The 21,751-nt window shown below is 40.2% G+C and overlaps 1 protein-coding gene across 3 annotated transcripts in view; it reads right to left on the reverse strand.

Annotated features, from left to right (window-relative positions):
- ttll10 (tubulin tyrosine ligase-like family, member 10) overlaps positions 1 to 9,792 on the reverse strand; it is a 39,535-nt gene extending 29,743 nt beyond the window's left edge. For 2 of the 3 annotated variants that reach the window (XM_071475358.1, XM_071475353.1), the window contains exon 1: positions 9,576 to 9,714. Coding sequence is in view for 1 of the 3 variants with exons in the window: in XM_071475350.1 (XP_071331451.1) it covers positions 9,576 to 9,672 (97 nt within the window). In the remaining 2 variants the exon portion in view is untranslated. Of the gene's footprint in view, positions 1 to 9,575 lie in introns of all 3 variants that reach the window. The other variant, XM_071475350.1, reaches the window with a different exon arrangement.
- Between the last annotated feature and the right edge of the window lie 11,959 nt (positions 9,793 to 21,751).

Genomic DNA, 21,751 nt, shown 5'->3' on the forward strand with positions numbered 1-21,751 from the left:
ACTTTGAGTGACAGGTGGGTGCCATCACAGTTAGCTAGCCGCTTGTTGTCCAACTGCTAGCTGTCTCCTTGGCGACACCTCAGCTAATTCGAGTCACTGAACATGACCTCTCACCTCACTTGTGGTGTTGGGAGGACAAATGATATGGCTTGTTGTTAAATGACTTACAGGAGGTGAAGAAGTCTGTGTTCCTGTTTTTTGAGGTGATCAACATTCTAGTATTATTTTATTAATATGTTGGCACCAATTAGAAGGTATCCTGTCTGTACTGTACACACCATAATTGGCTTGTTAGTTTCGCTTGTTCGTGCACTAATTAGCCAGCAAATGCATTAGCCTTAGCCTTAGTTTGGCCTTCGAACAAAACGCCCAGATGGCCAGCTGTGCTAACGATGCTAAAGGGAGTATTCACATGCCAAAATTAGATTTTGGATTAGGCACTGCCAAGATGGCAGCCGTGGAGCAGCCCACTCTGAGCTTCATAAGAATCTACCTTCTTGTTGCATAATTTTCCAACAAGACTAAGATAACACAGCATGCCGACAGCCTCTGTCCGGCTTTACATAGGGACAGTGGTGCAACCTAATTGCTGAAGTCAGAATAGTGAAATGCTTTAGAAAGCATCTTAGTTTAGTTTAGTGCTTTATCATACATTTGCGCCTTTGCACATAAAGCAAAGCTGAGGTTAAATAGTTTTGCAGGTATTTGGTCATAAGACAAATAAAAATGTTTACATGATAGTGGCCCTAGATGAAATGTTGGAGGATTACTGCAGTTATTAGGATTCATCTTCTGGGGACCGTAAATGTCTGTGCAAAATGTCAAAGCAATCGATTCAACAGTTGTTAAGATGTAAGAGGAAAATGGTGGATCAAGCAGCTAATGGCTAAAGCTGTGACTACAACTCTGAGAAAAAAATAATGACCATTTTACGACAAACTATTCTTGTAAAATTGAATTGTTTTACATATTTGTGCAGCAAATTACACATCCTCCATGAGGATTCTTTGTTGTGGAAAATACCTACACCTACCTGCACTTGTAAATGACAGCACAGAACAATGCAGCTGACATCAGAGACCAGAATCAGAATCAGAATCAGAATCAGGTTTATTGCCAAGTATGTTTTCACGTACAAGGAATTTGTTCTGGTGAATGGTGCAGAGCGCACCAAAACACCGAGACAAGTTCAAGTCACAACACCCACAACAGAAAAAGTGTCTCAAGACAGAGATTGATGTGGAGCAATGCTGCTCAGCGCTGCTGCTAGACAGGTACGACCCAGAGCAATCAATTTCCACCTCCTTGGTACACTGTAGTAATATTTTGTTTATCCATATAGTACACACTAAAGATATTACATGAAAAAACTTAATCAGCATGACAACTGTTAGTCAGAATACAGTGTGATTGCAGATGGATTCAAATGGATTATAATTAATAAACCAGTAAATGTGTAATGCAATAGAAAAGTAATTCCATTCTGATGAGGCTGTGTGCTGATACTTAACTTTGCATGTCCTTTAGTAAATAGACACCTTGTACTATAAACCAGACAACCCATGAAACTGATCCTGAACTATACCCTGTGTTATAACATATTCATCAGAGATGAATAATGAATAACAATCTTTCCATGGTCCCTGAAAAGTCATAGACACAATGTTAAGCCATCAATAGCTACTATTCTTTTAGGTTTCCCCAAATTAGAGGCTTTATCACTCAATATGCAGCATCTGTCTGTTCAGTCCTTTCTGTTGTTTTATCCACCTGTCTCCTTGGCCTGCCCTTCTGCTCAGGTGACTATGGGATAATTACAGAGATTTACATTGTCTTAGAGGAAATTGGAGGACTTAGCCCAGGTGTGATATTTAAAGGCCCTCATTACACTGATCAGCACTCAGCCACTGATTCTTACAAAGTCTCTCGCCAATTAACTCCTTGTCTGCTCCACTACAGCAGCAGAGCCTCCTCACCATGTTAGTATATAGTAAATAAAGAAAATATTGAAAACATTTTAGGCGTTGTTTTTTTTTCTTTTCTTCTACATTACAATATTTAAAATTGTATATTGAACTTTTTTATCTTTGCCTGGTCGTGAGGTGATTCAAGCCTCATTTCTTTTCACAAAGCCAGGGAATCACCAAGGGAGCAGCGTGCACACCAGCGGTCTGGCAGCCACAGCCGTGCTCTGACTTGCCGCCTGCCACCAGCAGCGGGTAATTGGCCCCGCAGGATTTAGTGCAGGATGGTGTGTGTGGATGGCGCGGTCGTATCCCATAATCTCCAACAGGGCATGTTACCATAGAGAAGCAGAGTGAAGCATACCAATTATTATTGCATCTTATTCCACAACACACCTGTTTGGCTCATCTGCTGGTCTAGAGCCAAACTGCTGCTGTGATGAGTCTGACATCATGGACAAGCAAAGACATAAATGGACTAAAATTCAGTAAAATTAATTTATCAAAATCCACCTGAACCTGCCCATGTTTGTTAATGAAGATATATAAATGTAATGTTTACATCCCCAAATGTTAAAAATACAGTCATATGCTTCTATTAGCTTTTGCAAAATATGTATTTAGGGAAATGTGTTGCGTTTAGGTTTATGTTTTTCTCTCACATTCACTATCAACATTACATTATTTGAATGTTAATCCAGTGTAAATTAAATATTGAGTTATGTGCAGGTTCAGAGCCAAGGTCACTTTGCTATATGAGAAAGAATGTCAGCACTGACAACTAGTCTGACTAGTCTCAACAGGATGTGATCGGGGACGCTGGTGTCGAAGGCAAATACTAATCCACCCCCGACTTCCAACACATTCTCTTTACAGCACAACACTGTATAAATATTACTCTGCTTTTATCATGGCACTAAACATTGCCGTTGAATGACATTCATTTATAATTTTTAAAGGAAAATGATTCATTTTCTGAAATTGAAGTTGTTTTTTTGTTTTTTTGTTTTGTTTATATGAATTCCCTTGGGCCTCTTACTCACACAGTAAAAGAACAAAAAATGTTGTATCCCATTTTCAATATGTTGATTAAAAAAAAACTGAAGAGAAATGCCAGAAATTTGGACACCTTTTTAGTTTTTATTTGTGGCACTGGAAAAGTACCAAGAATAATGTGATGACTCTTTCTTATTTCATCATGAGCATAAATCGCAACTCAAACCAAGCTTTCAGTGAAAATCAAAAGTGAAAGTTATAACATGTTTTCATGCCTGATAACTACAGAGGCTAAGCCAGAGTCTTTGGCTATGGTTCTTACAAAGAAACAAAGTCTCAAACAGATCTTGACATTGCAGCATCTCCTTCTGCTTCTTGTCCTGTGGACAAAACACTCAGGACAGGACACAGGACACAGTCACAGTCCTTGTTACACATCACCGCCCTCTCTACCATCATATCCGCTGATTGATAATAGCACAGGGTGCACATGGATCAGAGGACTATTTCACTCTAAATAATGTAATATCTAAATATGTAGGCAGCACTGACTCAAATGTTATTCTAGAAATTCACAAAAAAACGATGATTAGTTTTTTGCCCAATGATAATCACTAACTTCAGGTTGGGAACATTAGGTGGATAGGAAAGGGAATCTTCCATTAAAAAATGTAATTCTTTGTATTGTGTCAGATGTCAATAAATTTATATGGCACTATTTCAGATCCTGTGTGGTGTGTGATGGTAGTTGAAACCTTTTTCTTTAATTCATTGCTTTTTATGTTGTATTGTGGATCCATCTGTGTCCAGTGTGCAGGTCGTAATGGTTTTCTGCAGAGAACTGAGCAAAATAAACTGATGTTCTGTTAAGTTCATGATTTTAAACACAGCCATGAAGTTCAGTGGAGAAATGTATGATGGCATATTGAGGTGCAATGACAAAGAAATATTGTCGCTGTGTTCTGCAAGTCTTTGTTGGTTAAGTTCAATGTCTCTGAATGGATTTCCTTCTTTCTTAAACCTACTTGTGCACACATTCACTCCAACAGTCACACACACATATATACACACACACACACACATATACACACTAACTCACTGTCAAACACACCTGCAGAGCCGCTGGCAGGGTCAAGTTTCAGTCATTCACGGTTCGAGACGTTGCAGTTTGTTTAGGAAATGAGTGTAAATGCTGACCTCAAGGTCATCACTCATTGTGCCCAACTTTAAACAGCATGTCAGCCTTGCGTGCCTCACAGCCAAATTTGGCATTGTCGATCTGTAAATGGCTTGTGTGTGTTCATTTCAGGCCATTATGAGGTGCTATGACAGTGTACCATCTCCAAACACACCTGCCTGTTTCTTCCCTAAGACTCTCTATTCGGTCTCATGTAATTAGCTCGCTGTCTAATGTGTTTACTAAGGCATTAGCACGCGGGGAACGACAATGATTTTCAGAGAAAGAGCTATAAGCTTTAGTTTATGTGTATACTGAATTCAACCACGCATGAAAACGTATGAATGGCACTAACAGCGAGTGAGTGCTCATTACACGAGCCTGTTGAGTCCTCCCGGCAGAGAAACATCATCCTGTGAAGCTGGACATACAGCTGATAATCACTTGGGTCAATAGTCAGTTGCCATGTGTGAATGAACAATTATTAGATTCGCTGAAAGACCAGGAAAACAATTAGTAATAGAGTTTAAGAGTTGCATTTACATTCACAAACAACTCCTTTCTCATCCAGGTCGTTCCTGTGATTCTTTTTTTTCTTTGTATAGGAGGCAGAGGAGGTTTAGAAAAAGTTAGATCCTAGTTTGATTGTAAGAACCATGGCTAAGGTGTCTGGTTTGGCCTCTGTGGTTATCAGCCATTAAAACATGTGACTACTTTCACTTTTGATTTTCACTCAAAGCTTGGTTTGAGTTGCTGTTTATGCTTCATGATGAAGCAAGAAAGAGTCAGTCTGAGACAGGAAGTTCTCTACATACATTTTGAATATCAATAAACATCACCACAAGAAATGTTCTCAACTTACTGATACTACTGAGAGGCACCATTCACTGGCTTTCTGTCTGAATGAATGCTGCTGTTGTTGTAGCAGCTTCAAGGGTTGTGTTTGACCAGCAAACTCCACCCTGACAGTTCCTGGGTCATCGAAAAGTACCACCTCTGATTCAGAGGCTTTTGGAGGCCAGGAACAATGGCAGAGGAACTAAATTTAGACCCTGCTTCTCTGAAACACAGGTGAAGTCCCTGAGTTCCTAAAAAAGCTCCTGGAAAAGATCCTGTGGTGGAAAAGGGCAACATGTACATGTATCAAAGGGAAGAACATGATAACAAAAAAAAGAGCTTTGCTAGACTTTGGCTTATAAATTAAACACAAACTTCACATCCGCTGTGATAATCTGATTTTAAAAGAAACAACTGTAGCAGCTGTGATGTGAACACCTCACCTGAGTCTGAGTGTCTCAGTAGCTTCATTTATTGTGAAAACTGACTTCATTTCAATCAATGTTTTAATCATTAGACACTATAGGTACGAAAGGTTAAAGATTGTTGACAAAATCTTATAAGTCTTAATATTCATATACATTATGGGTCACATTAGACTTAACCACTAACACTCACAGTAATACAGTTTGTATTAAGGTCCCAAACACCAAGAATAATGACAACATTTTTCAGAAACTTTTTTTTTTTATCTGTCAGAAAGATTTGTGCTGGTTCATTGTGACTCATTGTCAGTATGACTTCTCATCTCTGTTTAAGTCTCCTCACATATGCGGAGCAGTGGTTCCCAACCTGGGGACTGGGACTTCCATTAGGAGTCACAAGATAAATCTAAAGGGTCGTGAGATGATTTAAGGGATAAAGCAGAGAATAACATACTTACTCTGTATGCAATGAAGTTATTTTATTCCTGTGAATCACTGAATTATCTTGTTTCTTTAGGCCTCTAAGAGCATTCAGTCCCTATTAGGTTAAAATGGTCACTGAAAGTGGAGACAAGGGGCCAAATTAGACATCACCTCTTTTTAAAGGGTGCTAAGACAGTACAGGCTTAGAAGAACTAAGGTGAGCCAATTCAGGGTTAAGATGGATTTCATTACTTTTAACATCAATAAATGTATGAGCTCTATACAGTACATGTAATGCATGCGAGAACTGTGATCTTCATACATTATATATAGTGTTGACTATTATATTATCTATGAAACTTAAGTAAAGTAAATTCCTCAGTGGGACACATTTGGACAAACAAAAGGCCACAATATGTTGGTTTTAAAGATTCATTCAACTATTTTTGGATTGAAGATGCTGACCGGTTATATTCTGTTGTGATATCAAATATATTTTAAGAATGAACGTTTTTGTCTCAGACATTTTTTGTCTTTTTTTCAGTGTTAAAATCTCTTCAAACACCATAAAGTACAATCATATAATAAATATATGTATATCATCATCTGTATATCATAATATCATAATCTCGGTCCTCCATTCACTGATAAAAAAAATGCCATATAAATTCTGTTTAATGAGTTAAATGATGGAAGTGTGTGTAATTAAATATCTTATTGTTTTATCACTTTATAATGTTTCTACCTTCTGTGTAAAGCTACATTTTCCTGTCTGTTTCTACTGTTCGATATAAAGCCACAACATGTGCAGTACATTCACTGTGTGCTGGGTAATGACTGATCTCTCCCACAGAGTGTATCATGGGGTCTGGCTGCAGGATAACAGCAGGTCCTGCTAATGATGCAAGACATGTTTATGATGTGGAGGCTCTCTGGGGATGCAGGGGTTCAGGTGAAGACAGAGTCAGGCAGCGTCCCACTGGGACCAGTTACCAAGAAACACAGCCCTCTACCACCCAACGCCCTCACCTGTACTGCACCTCTCCACTTCCTCTGTGTGTCAGGGCGAGGGCCGCGACAAAAACAAAATTACTGACTTTATCAGATGCTTTAAAATTGGAAATAAGTCACTGAAATTAAATCTTAAACATTAAATGTGCAAGAGCTGCTTTTTAAAAATCAATATATCATTGTAAAATAAACAGCAGTACCATAGTGTTATTACCATATGACCACATTTCCCAGAACTCTCCCCTTCCTGCATCATTTGCTTAACTGAAAACAATCACCATGTCAGTACAGATCTCCCAGTGACCTGTCACTAAAAAAAACAAAAAAACACCTGTTTTCGCAGCTTTTGCCACACGTCTAATGCAACTGTACAGAAAATTAAATACAGTGTAAAGGCAGGTAGAAGCTGTCAAACTTGTCAAGATAATCACTTTGCCAACTCTTAATAAATGCATTCATTTACTCTTGGTGTTAAAGTAATCAAAAAGAGACATTATAACCAAAAGAGGCACAGATTAAGAGGCAAATATGTTTCTGGTGAATGGACCCAAAGGAGCATCTCTCATCTTTCATGAGAAAAGGATTGTTCACTTCATGCACCATCCAAAACAACCAGAAGTCACAGAACCAGTCAGATGTAGCTCAACATTTGCATTCTGAGAAAACAGTCAGCCTGCTGAGATGCCTCAGCTGCTGCACCAGACTGAATGCCGATGAAAATATTTACTGTTTAACTTGCTGGATTCACTGGTTTATTGCTCCTCACAGGCAGATTCATATAAATCTACTCTGGCAGTAGAAACCTGTAAGAGACCTGACGGTGTTTTTCGGTGCATATAGGCTACAATCCACTGTCTTGCTGTGGTGTTTCTGCATGATTTCAGCCTATAAAACCATCATGCAAGCTTTGCTTCTCATCACTGTCTGTTGGCAGTAAATTATCGCTGAGCATTGTAAAGAGGTTGCAATTAAGTGCGATTTATAGCCCAGAGAAATTTACTGTTCTTGGTAATGCTGATAGCCACAGCCAAAATATACATCTGACCTAATGAGCGAGGTGGACAGGGAGATACCAGCATATTCAACCTTCCCACTCACAATGATTTTAAGGGAGGAGAATATCAGAAGAGATCTTAAAAGCATGAGACTCTGATTGTGTTCATTATTAAAGCTTATCAGGGTCAGTCTGTGCCTCGTCTGACCTGCGATGAGAAACAGAGGAGGGAAGCAATGATTTCTTGAACAAGTTATTCTAAAAAGAAAGTGTTACTGATAATGACTTCGGTTACATCTGTAGTTTTTGTTCCTCATGCTCATGTTCCTCCAATTGTAAATGATGAAAAAGGTCGTTAAGTGGATATTTTAGAGGGAACTGATTTACGTCTGCAGCGATTAGATTTGTCCGTGTAGTTATGTCACCATATATCTGATGAACACCGGGAGCTCAGGGTCTAACAGGAATTCACAGAACCGACAGCCAGACGGTTTGGGCGCTAACCACGTTGGTGCAGATGCTCAGAGCAGCTCTGAGTCATTCCCCTACTCTCTGTCTCACTTCTGTCACTCTCTACACTGACCTATAAATAAAGGCTTACAAATGCACAAAAAAATAACTTGAAGATTCACAGGAATACACCTGCTCTATAGAGTACAGGGCGTAAAATGTGCACCACTTCTGCATTAACTCAAATTATTACAGTGCTTGTATATTGAGCTAATCATCTGTAGTACGTTCCACTTAAGCGGAAAATCACATGCAATGTAAAGTATAGATTATAGCCATTATCCTGCCAACTACAGGCAGGATATTGGGCTAAACAGAAGTGAGGGTGAAGCTGGAAACTAAGTACAGGCATCGCACTCCACACACACCACGTCAGCTTTGACCACAATGACTTTGAATCTGTCCTCGATTCATACGGATCAGCACGCGAGTAAATGATCGGCAGATTTCGTTCTTTTGTATGAATGAGGAAGAAATGAGTATCAAAGTCCACAAGCCTAAACATTACCTAAGCCTCTCTGTAACACAGGCCCACCACTGTAGGACAGCTACACATTAACACATGCAGCACACCAGCTTTCTCAAAGCTCAGCCAGGGTTTTACAACCCTCCAAACACACCCTTTGGATGTGGGTGCCGCTCTGTCAACACTGCAGTCTCCAGACGCTAGGCTCTTAGGTTCATCTGGTCCGCCCAGCCAATCAGAAAGAAGCAGCTAGGTGCAACACAGCCCCATGAGAGCCCATAGGAGAGCAGGAGCCATGGAGACCAGCTGTTCATCGAGCAGGGATGGGTGGGAGGAAGTGTTGAGGGTGCAGGAAGAGTGTATACACAGACCCGGTGTGATGCTGTTGTTTTAGAGTCAGTGTGCTGTATGTAGCAGTGTGTTTTTAGTGTCTAATCCCTGGTGTCAAAGAGGCTGTGACATCAACATTTTGGAAGCTAGCTGCACAGTAGACTGCAGGCAAAAGAGCACAAAACATATCCCATGCTGCATGAGAACAGCTTGAATTTACAAATGCATCCACATGACCTTCCTTCATCTATTCTTCATACCTCAAACAACGCGTCTTACCAGCATTATAAGAAGAAAATATGAGCAGACTTTGCCCCTTTCTACATTTCCCATGAGGCAAGCCTCCCAGCAATATATTTCCAGTCTGTCTCCCATCAGGTTGAAGGGTATAGACACTCAATAAATGTGAGAACACCTTCAGCTTTAACCCCAGCTGACCTACCTCTTGATGAACGTGACCTCTGCCCCGGCAGGTCACCCAACCTCTCCGTCTCCTCAAGACAAAGCAAAGCAAGCAGAGGGAGAATCTTCAAACACATCGCCTTAGCTCCTATCTCCGCTTGTCCGGCTCAGAATGGGAAACTTATACTCTGCAGCTCATCCAGGGATGAGAGACTGACTGTATTTAACCGTGAGCTGGGAAAAACCAAGGCAAGGATGCTGGCAGCTGTGATGTGTGTTGAGAGGAATGCACCGGTGTTATCACTCACTGAGTTATGCAAGAACGGTTCGGTGGAAACCTTTGCCTGGTACAGTGTTGGGCCTTAGCCTCCTTATGCACAGGCAAAACACACACTCAACAGCATGCTGGTACACACACACACACACGCACAGACAAGCAGATCCTGCCCTGAGGATTTTATAATTGCCCTTAGTGAATGGGAAGCAGTCAGACACACGGAGACCGTCTGGGTTATCACACACACCACCAAGACTCCCCATTCTTCTTCCGAACATCCTATTTTTAGCTTTCATCTATCGCACGTTAACCTCAGAGGGCATGAGGTGTATGGGAGGCATAGTGAGGAGAAGATTTGTTTAAGTGTAACTTTGTGTCCTGAGCCAAAATAAAAGCTTTTCCTATAAGCAATTGCTGCCAGTTGCTTCTCCTTGGCAGAGGACATTATCAGAACATGTCTCTGGAAAAAAAAAGTGCTTGATCTAAATAAACAGAACTCTTGACATTTTCAAGAACATGCTCTTAAATGGAAAAAGAAAAATATCAAACATCTGGCAAATAAAGTCAGAAACAAAGGGGAAGGCTTTTTTATTGGTTGGGTGCTGAGAATAACTAGAAAATAGTTTTGTATGTGTGGCTCCAAGCTTCCCTTTTCATTTTGTTCACTATACAAGACACATATTTTAAGATGTTTCTCAAGATATTTTAACTTTTTTCTGGTGAATTTTGTGTCTCAGCAGCAGGTCAGCTGTCAAGCCCTGTTGCTCTACCCCTGTTCTTGAAAAACAATGTTGCCCCAGGGTTTCTAGTGAGCATTAAAAGCTATTCACTTATCAGTCTAGATGAAACGTTGCAAGTTCAGCATCAGACTTCATTCCTTTACGCACCAAGAGCTGCGTCCAGCGGTGGAAAGCAACATCAATATTAACTCTTGTCTCAATCAAATCTTTTCTTCTACTGAAATTAGCACGCTAACCAGCGAGCTCCAGCCCATCTTGTCACTTTCCGATAGCGACTCACTGTGGCCTCCAGTCTGCCCTGAAGACGTAGCGCTGCTCAGAGGCCGTATTATAACATTTTATGTGCTAAACACAACGATGGTCAAAGCTCTTGTCAAGTACCAATCACCACCACCTGCTCCCACAAAGAAACCACATTTGGTGGCAGAGAAAAGTTAGAAAAAGCCCTTTTAATTAGTCTGTGGTCATTTGATTTAAACACCTTGAATCTGGAAAATGCCACATGTGAACATGAAATTAAAAGAAAGAAAAGTAATACGACAAAATATTTCAGTTTTTTAAGTTCCCTCCATAAAGCAGCTCCAAAACAATATATGATCATGAAGGATCAGGCCTTATTTGAGATTAATCACACACATTCAACCTGGGGTTTTTGGTGCCAAATCTACTACAGTTTTAAGAGATTTTTAAACATAAGAATATTGTGTGTTCAGAAACAGTAACATCCTCTCTGTATCTCATTACCAGCCTGTGATGTTGTGTTTTATTAACCTAAATGATTGTACTCTTATTGTTCTGCCAAAGAAATTATGACATTCACCATTTTTTAATCAATTAACTGCAATTCTGTTTTAAAACCAAAACAAGGATTCACAATTGTCTTGGAAAAAGAGTGATATAAATATATGTCTTATATTCCCACAGTGTAATCATTTGGAAATCACGTGAAATAATGTTTTTCCTTAGTTGTCTGTGAAAAATATTCATGTTCTTTAGTTTGGGTTAAATTTGATTTTGATGTCTTGTCTCTTTTTACACCAAAGGAGTAAAGTTTTAATCTAAAATCAGACGCTTTAACATCAATAGCGAAGAAGCGTTCAGATACAACACAACTCATTTCCATGCAGCTGCACTTTGTTCTTTGTGAAGGTTTTTTTTCTCTCTCTCTCCCTCCTGTAAACATTCAGGGGGAGAAAATGAATCCATGGATCCCGGGGGTTGAACACAGTGCGGTAACAAGCTGCAGCCTCGGGCCGCGGAGCTGAATTGAGTGACAGTAAGGTGAGGAAGAGTGGTATCAGATGAACACATGAAAGAGGGAGGTCGCTGGATTTAAGGCTTTTTGTCTTTGGGGGTTCAAAGGAGACAGCTGTCGACTGCACAAGGCCCGACTCTATTCATGTGGGGGGGACCGCAGACAGAGACAACGCCAACATATACACACACACTTCAAAGGAAGGGGTGTATACACATTTGTATGAGCTTCTCCCAACAGATTCCCACTATTATTACAATCATGGAAGATTTCTTTATTCACAAAGTGATCTGAATCTATTGACATAACCTGATGCATTATTATTTATAGGGAAGGTGTGTAACAACTGCAGTGGGCCTACTTGCCTCACAGTGCCTCTCTGTATCAGTAGGTTTCGTATCTTGCTTCCAGTGCTCGGACAGGCCACACACTTTGAAGGAACGGTTCAACATTTAGGGAAATACCCTTGTTTGTTATCTTGTCTTGTGTCAGGAGACCGATATCATATTCATCTCTGTGTGGCTGGTACACAGAACAGGTTAGCTTAGCTAGCTGAGTACAAGGACTGGAAGCAGTTCAGCTACTGCTTTAATTACATGGTATGTCCTGTTCATTAATGTAAAAATAAAAGCTTTAAGAAGCTGTTACACAGTTGCTACAGTATTTCCTCAAAGACCAGTTTATCCTCAAAACAAACCAGTTTGCACCAAGTGATGTCAAACCATGCATAGAGGCAAACCTGTTTATTCCTGCTGTGAATGCAGCACTTGAAGGCACAGTGTGAAGCGTATCGTCGTAGAGATGCAACGAATCGAACTAACAGGGATGACGCACACTTCTGCGTTTTTCCTCAGATCACCTAACAAATGGCTACATAAACTCAGCGTGATTGTTGGATTGTATGTTTTCTAAAGTTTCAAAAACTGTAGGACAAAGCTCCACTAAGAGAGAAGCTATTCCAGGCACCCCTCAGTTCCACAAGTAAAAGTCACATTCATTTATCCCATAGACGATGTCAAAGTGATTCACAGCTGGAGCACTTCTACAGTCCGGTCCAAATGATTAAGGGAGGGAACATTTTTGGGGGGAAGAGGTGAACTGAATTCTGTCACACATTGTCAAGAAATGATTCATTTAGTGATATTAAACTGGACAAACAGAGGTCTGGTCTGTTTATGATGAACACTGTATTGTAACTTGTGCAGATGGTATCATCATGGGAGGATGGCACTATGCTCACTGCATGAAAAAAAAAACACAGCCCTGTCATTTATTTCAATGGGATCACGGCATGTGTTAAGCAACAAACACTACAGCTTTGTAACTGTGAAAAGATCTTTTATTGCTTTCAGGACAGTGCTACAGTATGTTTCCCCCTGGTTTTTAGTGCCACAGTAAACTTGATGCACAGGGATCAAATCAACTCTGGGCAGAAAACTTTGGACCAACAATAAAAGCAACATCTATTTTTTGCACATACACCACACACGATCTCAGGGAAGTATAAGAATTGACTGTGTGGCACCAGTGATAATAAATTAGGAATTAAAGGTTTACCACTTTAATGGTCACTGATGGTCACACAGCAGCCAGAGGTCTAAAAATTATGTGAAGATGATCCAAACATTACTATTTTAATACCCATAACTCAGTAAGTGTACAAGTCACCTAACATCACTATCACATATTTTGTATGAATTTGAGATAATTCAGTAAATACTGGTTAAAACCTGAACATGGAATAACAACAGCAGGTGTTCAGCAGAAAATTTCCTCACTGGTACTGAAAGTCAAATCTCTCTCTTTTGCCTGAAGCAACTTTTTTTTTCAGCTGCGTCATCACTGCAGCATGTCTTCAGTTGATATTTGCATCAGAGGCAAATCAGTCAGTCTCTATGAGTGGGAGAGTCTGTGTGTGTGTGTGTGTGTGTCTGCCAGCAGAGCTGCTGCTACGCAGCAGAACACATGAGCCATATTTTGTATTTTCATCTGTCTGAACCTGTCTCCCCAGTAACTCTCACCCTGTTAGTCACATGTGTATCATGGGCTGTATTTATTCAAATGGTAAAAGTGAAACCTTTAGCCACGAGGCTGGATGAAGTCACACTAATACGCAATACAATACATATCTTTCTTTTTTTTCTACATCACAGTATATAAATAAAAAAAAGGCTGGGTCTGTTCTTGGCAGGACTCTGGACTCACTCAGGACTGCTGAGATGCAAGTTTCAGGCCATCTTGGACAATACCAACCACCCTCTCCACAACATCCTTGCAGGCCAGAGAAGCAGCTACAGCAGCAGCCAAAGTCTTGTCTCATTGTGCTGCAGGACAGAGAGGTTCATAATTTAATTACTGGACTATACTATTTGAATTCCCCCCAAGGGTTCAATAAAGTATTTATCTATCTATCTATAAATGGTATCAGTATACATCACCTTTTCCTCTAAACTGAATCCTCCTGGCTCAACTCCAACTCCCCTTCTCCAAAAGACCTCACGTGTATTTTCCTACGCAAATAACTTTGCATTCACTGAGCGGATGCAGTAACGGCTGCAGGAGACAGGGCTGCTCTATGTCGTGCTCAGGTCTCTTCCTGACCTCTTTTGTTTAAATCAAACCAAGATGCAAAACTGGCTTCAGCAGCAGACATCACTAAGACCACACACCAACTGAGATGACAAGCAGCAACTCTGATCAAAGTAAACAATATTGACCTTTATTTTAAGCTCTGGAAATTGTATGAAAAAATATCACAGTTTAAAATATAGATTTTTAGATGAATTAAATAGCCTTGCAAAGGAAACCCTGATGAGACGTTATCTGATATTATTTATGGTTTTCAAACTGTCTGACAGATTGGACGTTAAATCCCCATCGTATATTTTTGTCGAAGTGAAGTAATCTCCAAAGAAAGGGCGACGCATGTGATCCGGGTGTCATCAGGCAGTAATTATCCTGCTTCCCATCCAATTTACCCATCTGCTGTGGCGCGTCTCTCTACATATGGGCTGTATTATCCTATAGGAAATGTAATGACCACCTTCTTAATAAATCCGCAGTGACAGAGGCCTCAACAGCAGGTTGACTACAATGAGGGCAGGATGGAGGAGGGGGGGCTTGCGAGTTGTGGCATGGGCGGGCTATTGAAGTGTTAAGCAGGAATACAAAGGTGGGGTTGGTCTGTAGGGAGTTAAAAGAAGGCTATACATCAAAACATGGCTGTTCGTGTGACTTACTGTCACACAGGCGCATATAAAGTGGAATGAAGTTGTGATGTGCACTTTAACGTAGTTATGGTGGCGTATAAACATGAACTACTGGTGAGCAAAAACACATCAGACAAAAATAAGACCACGCTCAGGTACCCAGAGAGCGGAGCTGAGCTTGGCTGATATTGCATCAGTGGGAATCCCATCATGGCAACCAGGTGCCTGCAGTGAGCCTGGGAGGCTGGAGAGAAAAGGGGGATGGAGAAAAACAAAGTGCTTACTTTACATCTCATCTCCTGATGTAAACAGGCTCAACGTTTCAAATTCATCATGTACACAGGCTCCTGTAGTGTTCATATCTATTGCACATGGAGTATCCCTATTACTTGTGTCACCCTGATTGGATTATTGCAACGCAGAACAAAGTACAATAAACCTGAGCGTAATTAATCATTAACCATCAGTGACAAAGAATTAACTGTGACTTCTAATGCTCAGGCCATAAATATTACTCACTTTCAGCAGGGACTTTTTTCCAGGAACATTTCTGAATTGTCTTCCACCCTTTGTCCACATGAGCAAAGCTAAGAGCTCAGTGTGTATCAGAGAATTGATCGTTTCATGTGTTATTCATGTGTTATTCATGTGACATCACAGATTTACGTCCATGTTTGAGGTGAAAAAATTAGGCCAACTGTTGTCTGAATCTGCCAGTGTTATAGTTACACTGTAGTTGTGAGTGGACTAACACTTTGGTGACTCAGACACAGATTAAAATAAAAATGGTCAAATTAGAATAAAGCAGTCAAGATGGTATGTCCCAACCTTTAGTCCCTTTTGTGGGTCAAGCTCCAAAAACCCTGGATCTCACATTTCCCATAATGCAATGCAATAGTATTTTTCATCAAAGCCTGTAGAAAATATCCATATCAGTTAAACGTTACGCCTCCAGTTTGTAATGCAGCCTGTCTGGTTTAACCCTGATGACATCAGTAGGGCGTGCATGTGTGTGTTTGTGTATGTTCATATTAGAAAAATAAAAAAATAAAAACTGGGACCTACTTGGCAAATGGCTTTGAGTTGCATGATGAACAACAGAATTTACAAAGACAGAGCTGGTGAAAATATTGTATTCAATAACCTCTGAACCTGCCCTCATTAACAGCATCTGATGAATCATGAGCATAGGTTCAAGATATCAACCCAATAGATTTATCATTCAAATAAATCTTTATCTGATTAATTAATGGAAAAGACAATAAAACACATTAAAAAGAGTGTCAGAAGAATTAAAAAGGACGCAGTATTTTGCTTGAAGCTGCTGATTGTGAGCTAGAGGTGTGGATGATGTCATATCATCCTTCCTTTGTTCATCCTTCTCCTCCTTCCTTCTTATTTAACTGACTGCAATAATCTGATGCTGCAGCTCTGACTTTAAAAATCCTGCTCAGAAATTAAAGAACTTCCGTCTCCTACAATCAACAATTGCTCTGTTGTGTCAGACATTTCAGACAAGTAAGGTGATCCGTGGGGAACACTCGGTCGCTGCATTCACAAAACAATAGCCACAACGGCATCTCCCTCCACCCAAACAACCCAGTTTCATGACACCAACCGCATCAGCAAATCCTCAGCAACTGTTCAACTGCTGGTGATCTAGTGTTTGTACGCGCAATGAAAAGCCACAGATGCAGCGCAACTTGTTGATGGAACAACAGGTGTGTAGTGACAGTGTAAACAAAGCCACCTCATCTTGAATTGCTGGTTTCTTCCTGCAGCACCAGAGTGAATTCAATAAACTATAAGCTACAGAAAACTCCCAGCATCCGATGGTGTTTTCGACCGAAACATCTAAACCTGGCTGGTGTGTGAAGCTCAGGGGACAAAGAGGAGCAAAGGCTGATTAGATGGTATGTTGTCATTGTGATAAATGACCAAACATTATGTCACTAACTCACTTGCATATGTGGGTTGACTCAGGGTGCCACACCTTGGAGCACACAGCTGATTTTCCGGGGATCATGGACCTGGCTTCAGATCTGTGACAGTTCAGCACATTTACATGTATTAATCAGAGTGAGGCAACACTTGGAGATATGGGAGCTATTATTTAAAGAAATGAATCCGATTATCTGAACTGCATCACGCTCATAAATCCTGTTAGCACAACCAAGTCAGGATATATTTGTGTTTGAAAAACAGTGCAATCAGTGTCTTTAATTTGGTTTTTAATTTACTCATGTCCAAACTAAAAATCAGAAACCACGCTGGTGGAAAAGATATTCTTAGTCTGTCCATCTCCTTGCGGTTATTTGTGACATTGACTTGCTGTAAAATGTGCAAACACACCACTTGTGATAAATTATTCCTAACTCGAGGTTCATTGAGCAGGCACTGCTTTCGACCAAGCAAACGATCACTTTTGTGTTGCTGAGGTCAAGAATGAATCTCCACGCAGAGTAGAGAGAGGCAGCAAAGGTCCACAGCCTAAATCAAACTGAGGACCCTGCAGCTCATGGTCGGCCACAAGGTCATCCCACTCAGACTCTCTTTAACCTGGTTATTCATAGTAACCATACAAACAATGCAGGGTCAATAATCTAAAAATGTTTTGGGCCACCCACCTCCTAAAATAATAGAGACTGTCACCCTGAATAGATCTGCAGAGACCATTGTAGTTGAGAGAGAGGAACAACTGTGTATTGTCTGTGTGAGGGAGCTTGTGTTTTCTTAGTGTGTTGAGCCAATGGTTACACAGAGCATGAATAATGTAGAAAAGAAGGATCCGGCCAAAGGATGGATCCCCGGGGTGTGCAGCATATAAGTGTATAAAACAGAGAGCTTCCTGCTGCAGATGTTGAGAAACCATTTCAAAATAAAACCACAGACCCACAGCTTCAGTTTGCCATTCGACATGTTACAGTCAGTTCTACAGTAAAGCAGCAATAAGCTCTAACACCAACCACCTGCCAGAATCTGCCTCTGTTTGGATGTGATTCAGACAAAAGCTGGGGAACAACAGGTCTGTAATTGGCGTGAAGTTGTGGGTCAAGGGTTGGTTTCTTTACTTTACTTTCTTTAGTGGAGAATGAATGGTTAAAATATTCAGGCTCAGAGCCAGAGTAAAGAGAGCTGATAACAATAATGAGCAGGTTTGGAGCCAATGGTACTAAAACCTGTTAAAAAAGCGACTTGGCAAAACTGGGCATGCGTCTGGGTGAGATTCATAAAACCACTGAACTAAAAGATTTCTCCTTATCATCTTTTCTTTTTTCAGAAAGAAAACAGGGGCAAGTGACAATCACCAGCAGGGAAATAACTTGTCTAGTAAAGCCACAAATACAGCAGCTCATATTGTAATATCTCCCAACATTCAACATCACGCAGAGACGCCCTCTCTTCTTTGGTGAACCAGAAACCAATGGATCCCTGTGACATTCAGTGTGACCTCCAACTTCATCTAAACATACTGGTTGAAAATGTGGATTATTTTTCCATTCAAACCTTTCTGCATCTCCTGTAAAAAAAACAAAACAAAACAAAAACATGTGCACTGATATGAAGGAGCTGGGGGAACAAGTATTTGACACAGTGTTGATGCAGCAGATGCTGGCACCGCGGTACAGGGAGAGAATGAGCCGCTGGGTCCATGACAGGAGCCGGCCTCAGCTCACAGGGCTCAGGCAGCGGGTCTGTGAGCAGGTCCGCCCCCTGGAGGTGGTGACCGGGCACCGACGCGCCGGGTAAAGGCTCCGCACACGGTCCACCGCAGCGAACCGCACGGACCAGCTCCTGAACGTGCGTGTGCTGTGGAGAAAAGTGAGTGAGGCAAGTAACAACACGAACTGACATTCACCCAGCAGAGACGCACTTATGTCATTAAAAAAAAGTGGCATGCTCATTAAAGGGACGAGCTCCAGGGCTGTTTGTGACAGGAAGTTTATTTTATGTCCCATGTGTCACTAGATGGCGCTCTCACCCCGCCCTGTCCACGCAAGCCTCTGAGAGTCTGGCATACACAGGGTGGACAAAATAACAAGGACATCTGACCTTCAAGCTGCTTCTGCAAAGCTTGAAGGTTTTCCCCTTTTTTTAGACTGTGTCACAGAGAGGAGCTGACTCAGCTGTTTGTGGTGCTTCTGTATTTGATTGCATATCGGTGAGTTATGACACCCATCTGTCCTTCATTACAGTCAAAATACACAACTCACTGAATCACATCCCAGAGACAAATGGAGACAGTAGAAAACAGTAGAGCAGTAGAATATTGACACACATTTTCAATGAATACATAAATAATTTATATAAATTTCTATAAGTTGGAATAGTTTCGCTTTCCATATAATTCATATACCTAATACATATTGGATGAGTATTAGGGTGTAAACTATGAGAACATGTTTATTAAATTTCATTTTGTCAAAAGTATAAAGCATTCGAATATTAATAACAATGGGTCAAACATAGCAAACTAAACAGAGCTCATTACACAGAATTTTATTCCAAACTCATTTGAAATAATTCACTATATGCAAATGTTATTTCATTTTTGAAGTGTCCCTTTTAAGCATTTCTCCCACTATGTCTTTGAAAGACCCCACCTTGATGGCTGGATGTGGGACAACAATGTATTTCACCAACAGGACTAGTGTATGATTGTGAGGTCAAAATTCATGTTTAATTTCACGTCATATTCAATAGTGAAAATGAAAACATTACATAAGGCTGAAGAGTACAGACCAGGTATTGGCATTGACTGATTATCACCATTAAATCACACCATGTAACTCTCAGAATTTGTGCATATATTTTTCCATGTAAAGAGGAAATTAGCAGATATTTATAGGTCAGTACATTAGTCATTAAAAGACGTCATGTCACTGTTTCAGTCTCTCTTAATGTAGATCCAAGTAGATATTTTGAATATAGAAATAATTTGGCTTTTACAGTTGAGTTGTTCACCAAACAATGTACTGACTGAATTCCACATACTTAACTGTATGTTAGCACAATGTTACATTGAATGCATACAGGTTACTTTTACATTACTTTCTTTTTAGCTTCGTGAATGTCAAAGAAAAACGGGAAATATGTGTCAGAGTGTTGTGGTTTTGTTGCTGTTCCCAGTGTTCAAAGCTGTCACCCTGTCCTCAGAGAGGACGTCACTGCTAAAGTGCTGAGTCATATGCCAAAGCCATCTGAGCCGTAAGACAATTAGGACTAAGAAGTGGCACACAGCAGCATTTCACAGGAGGCGCTGCGCAGATAGCAGCCAGTCTAAACGGGTTACAGAAAACACAACCTGCTCGCCTGCTGTTTCCCTGAACTAACCCCAACTCAAGTTGAGGGTGTGAATGTGAAACAGGTCAAGAAGTGTTCAAATGTATTATAAGTCTCATTTTCATCATGAACATGTATCAATTAAAAAATTGGAATGAGGGTAACTTTTACTAATTTTTTTTATTTTATGAAAACTTAAAGGTGCAGCGTTGTAAAGTTTGACACCAGTAAACAATCACCACATTAATTTTGTGACATCAGTATAATAATGAATTAGATCAATATATAGCTGCCCTCAGATATTAGTTGTGCTTCATCAATCTTTTTAATCTTGGCTAAAGACATTTTTATTCATCGGCCTCTTTGGCTCACTAAACTTTTAGGCCATTGTCATGTTCATAATTACGTATTTGCTCCCTGTTGTTTTCTTGCTTTTGTAATTATGCTTATATGTTTCTGTATGCATTATATTTATTATGCTTTTTTGTGTTTTACTTATTTTATACATTTGTTTTACATAATTATATTTGTTTTAATGTCCTTTGTCCAGCACTTTGGTCATCTCGAACTGCGTTTCAGCATGCTCTCAAAATAAAGTTGACTGGACATGACAGTTTGTGCAAGCTTTACTGCGTTTTTCACAGTGCTGTGAAGTGGTCAGAAATCTGACAAAAAGAGATTGTGGAGAAGGACAGAACATGGAAGAGAAATACCCTTCAACATGTCTCAATATTGGCGTTGACAGCGAGGGAGGAGAGCAAGAAAAGGGTTAAAGGATCAAAACTCAACACTGTTAATAATGTTAAAAATAGTGGTTTGAAAGACATCATCTTAACCATGAAGCCATTTCTTCACTGTAATTATCTGCCTTAAATATTCAGCTGTCATCACTGAGGGGAAAAATATCAGTTTACAACAGAGGCAATACAAGACTATGCGAAATTAAAAAATCCCAAATCTTTACTCAAATGTGGCAACATCAACCACCAGGAAAAGCTAACCAGCTAGAGGTGTGCTCTAGCAAATAAGACAGCGCTTTATGTAATTAGCTTCCTCAGGCCAGTTCACTCTTTAAATTGAGTCCTCTTAGAAATGAGCACTTGAATTAAAAAGCAATTCAACAAACGTTTGCTATTTCCTGTTGGGATTACTGAGTTAGCTCACATTACATCTATGATATTTTTTTCCAATACCCCTCCTTCTGTTCAATAAAATCAAACTCAAACAACATTTCTCGGTTGAAAATACTTTGACATTGCTTGACAAATAGATAAAAAACATATTACCACAAAATGACTCTTTAACCTGCGATGCTAAAGTGTAGCTACAATTAAAAACATGAATGTCAGTGTGTAACAGACATGTCAGCCTCCCACATAAAATGCTGATAGTCTAAAGTCCAATGAAACAGCGTCTTATTTAAGTTAAACACCATAAAACTGTTTGGACGAA

This window comes from Trachinotus anak, unplaced genomic scaffold (genome assembly GCF_046630095.1).
Source record: "Trachinotus anak isolate AG129_WGS33_773 ecotype Australia unplaced genomic scaffold, CSIRO_AGI_Tana_v1 ptg000004l, whole genome shotgun sequence".
NCBI lineage: Eukaryota > Metazoa > Chordata > Actinopteri > Carangiformes > Carangidae > Trachinotus > Trachinotus anak.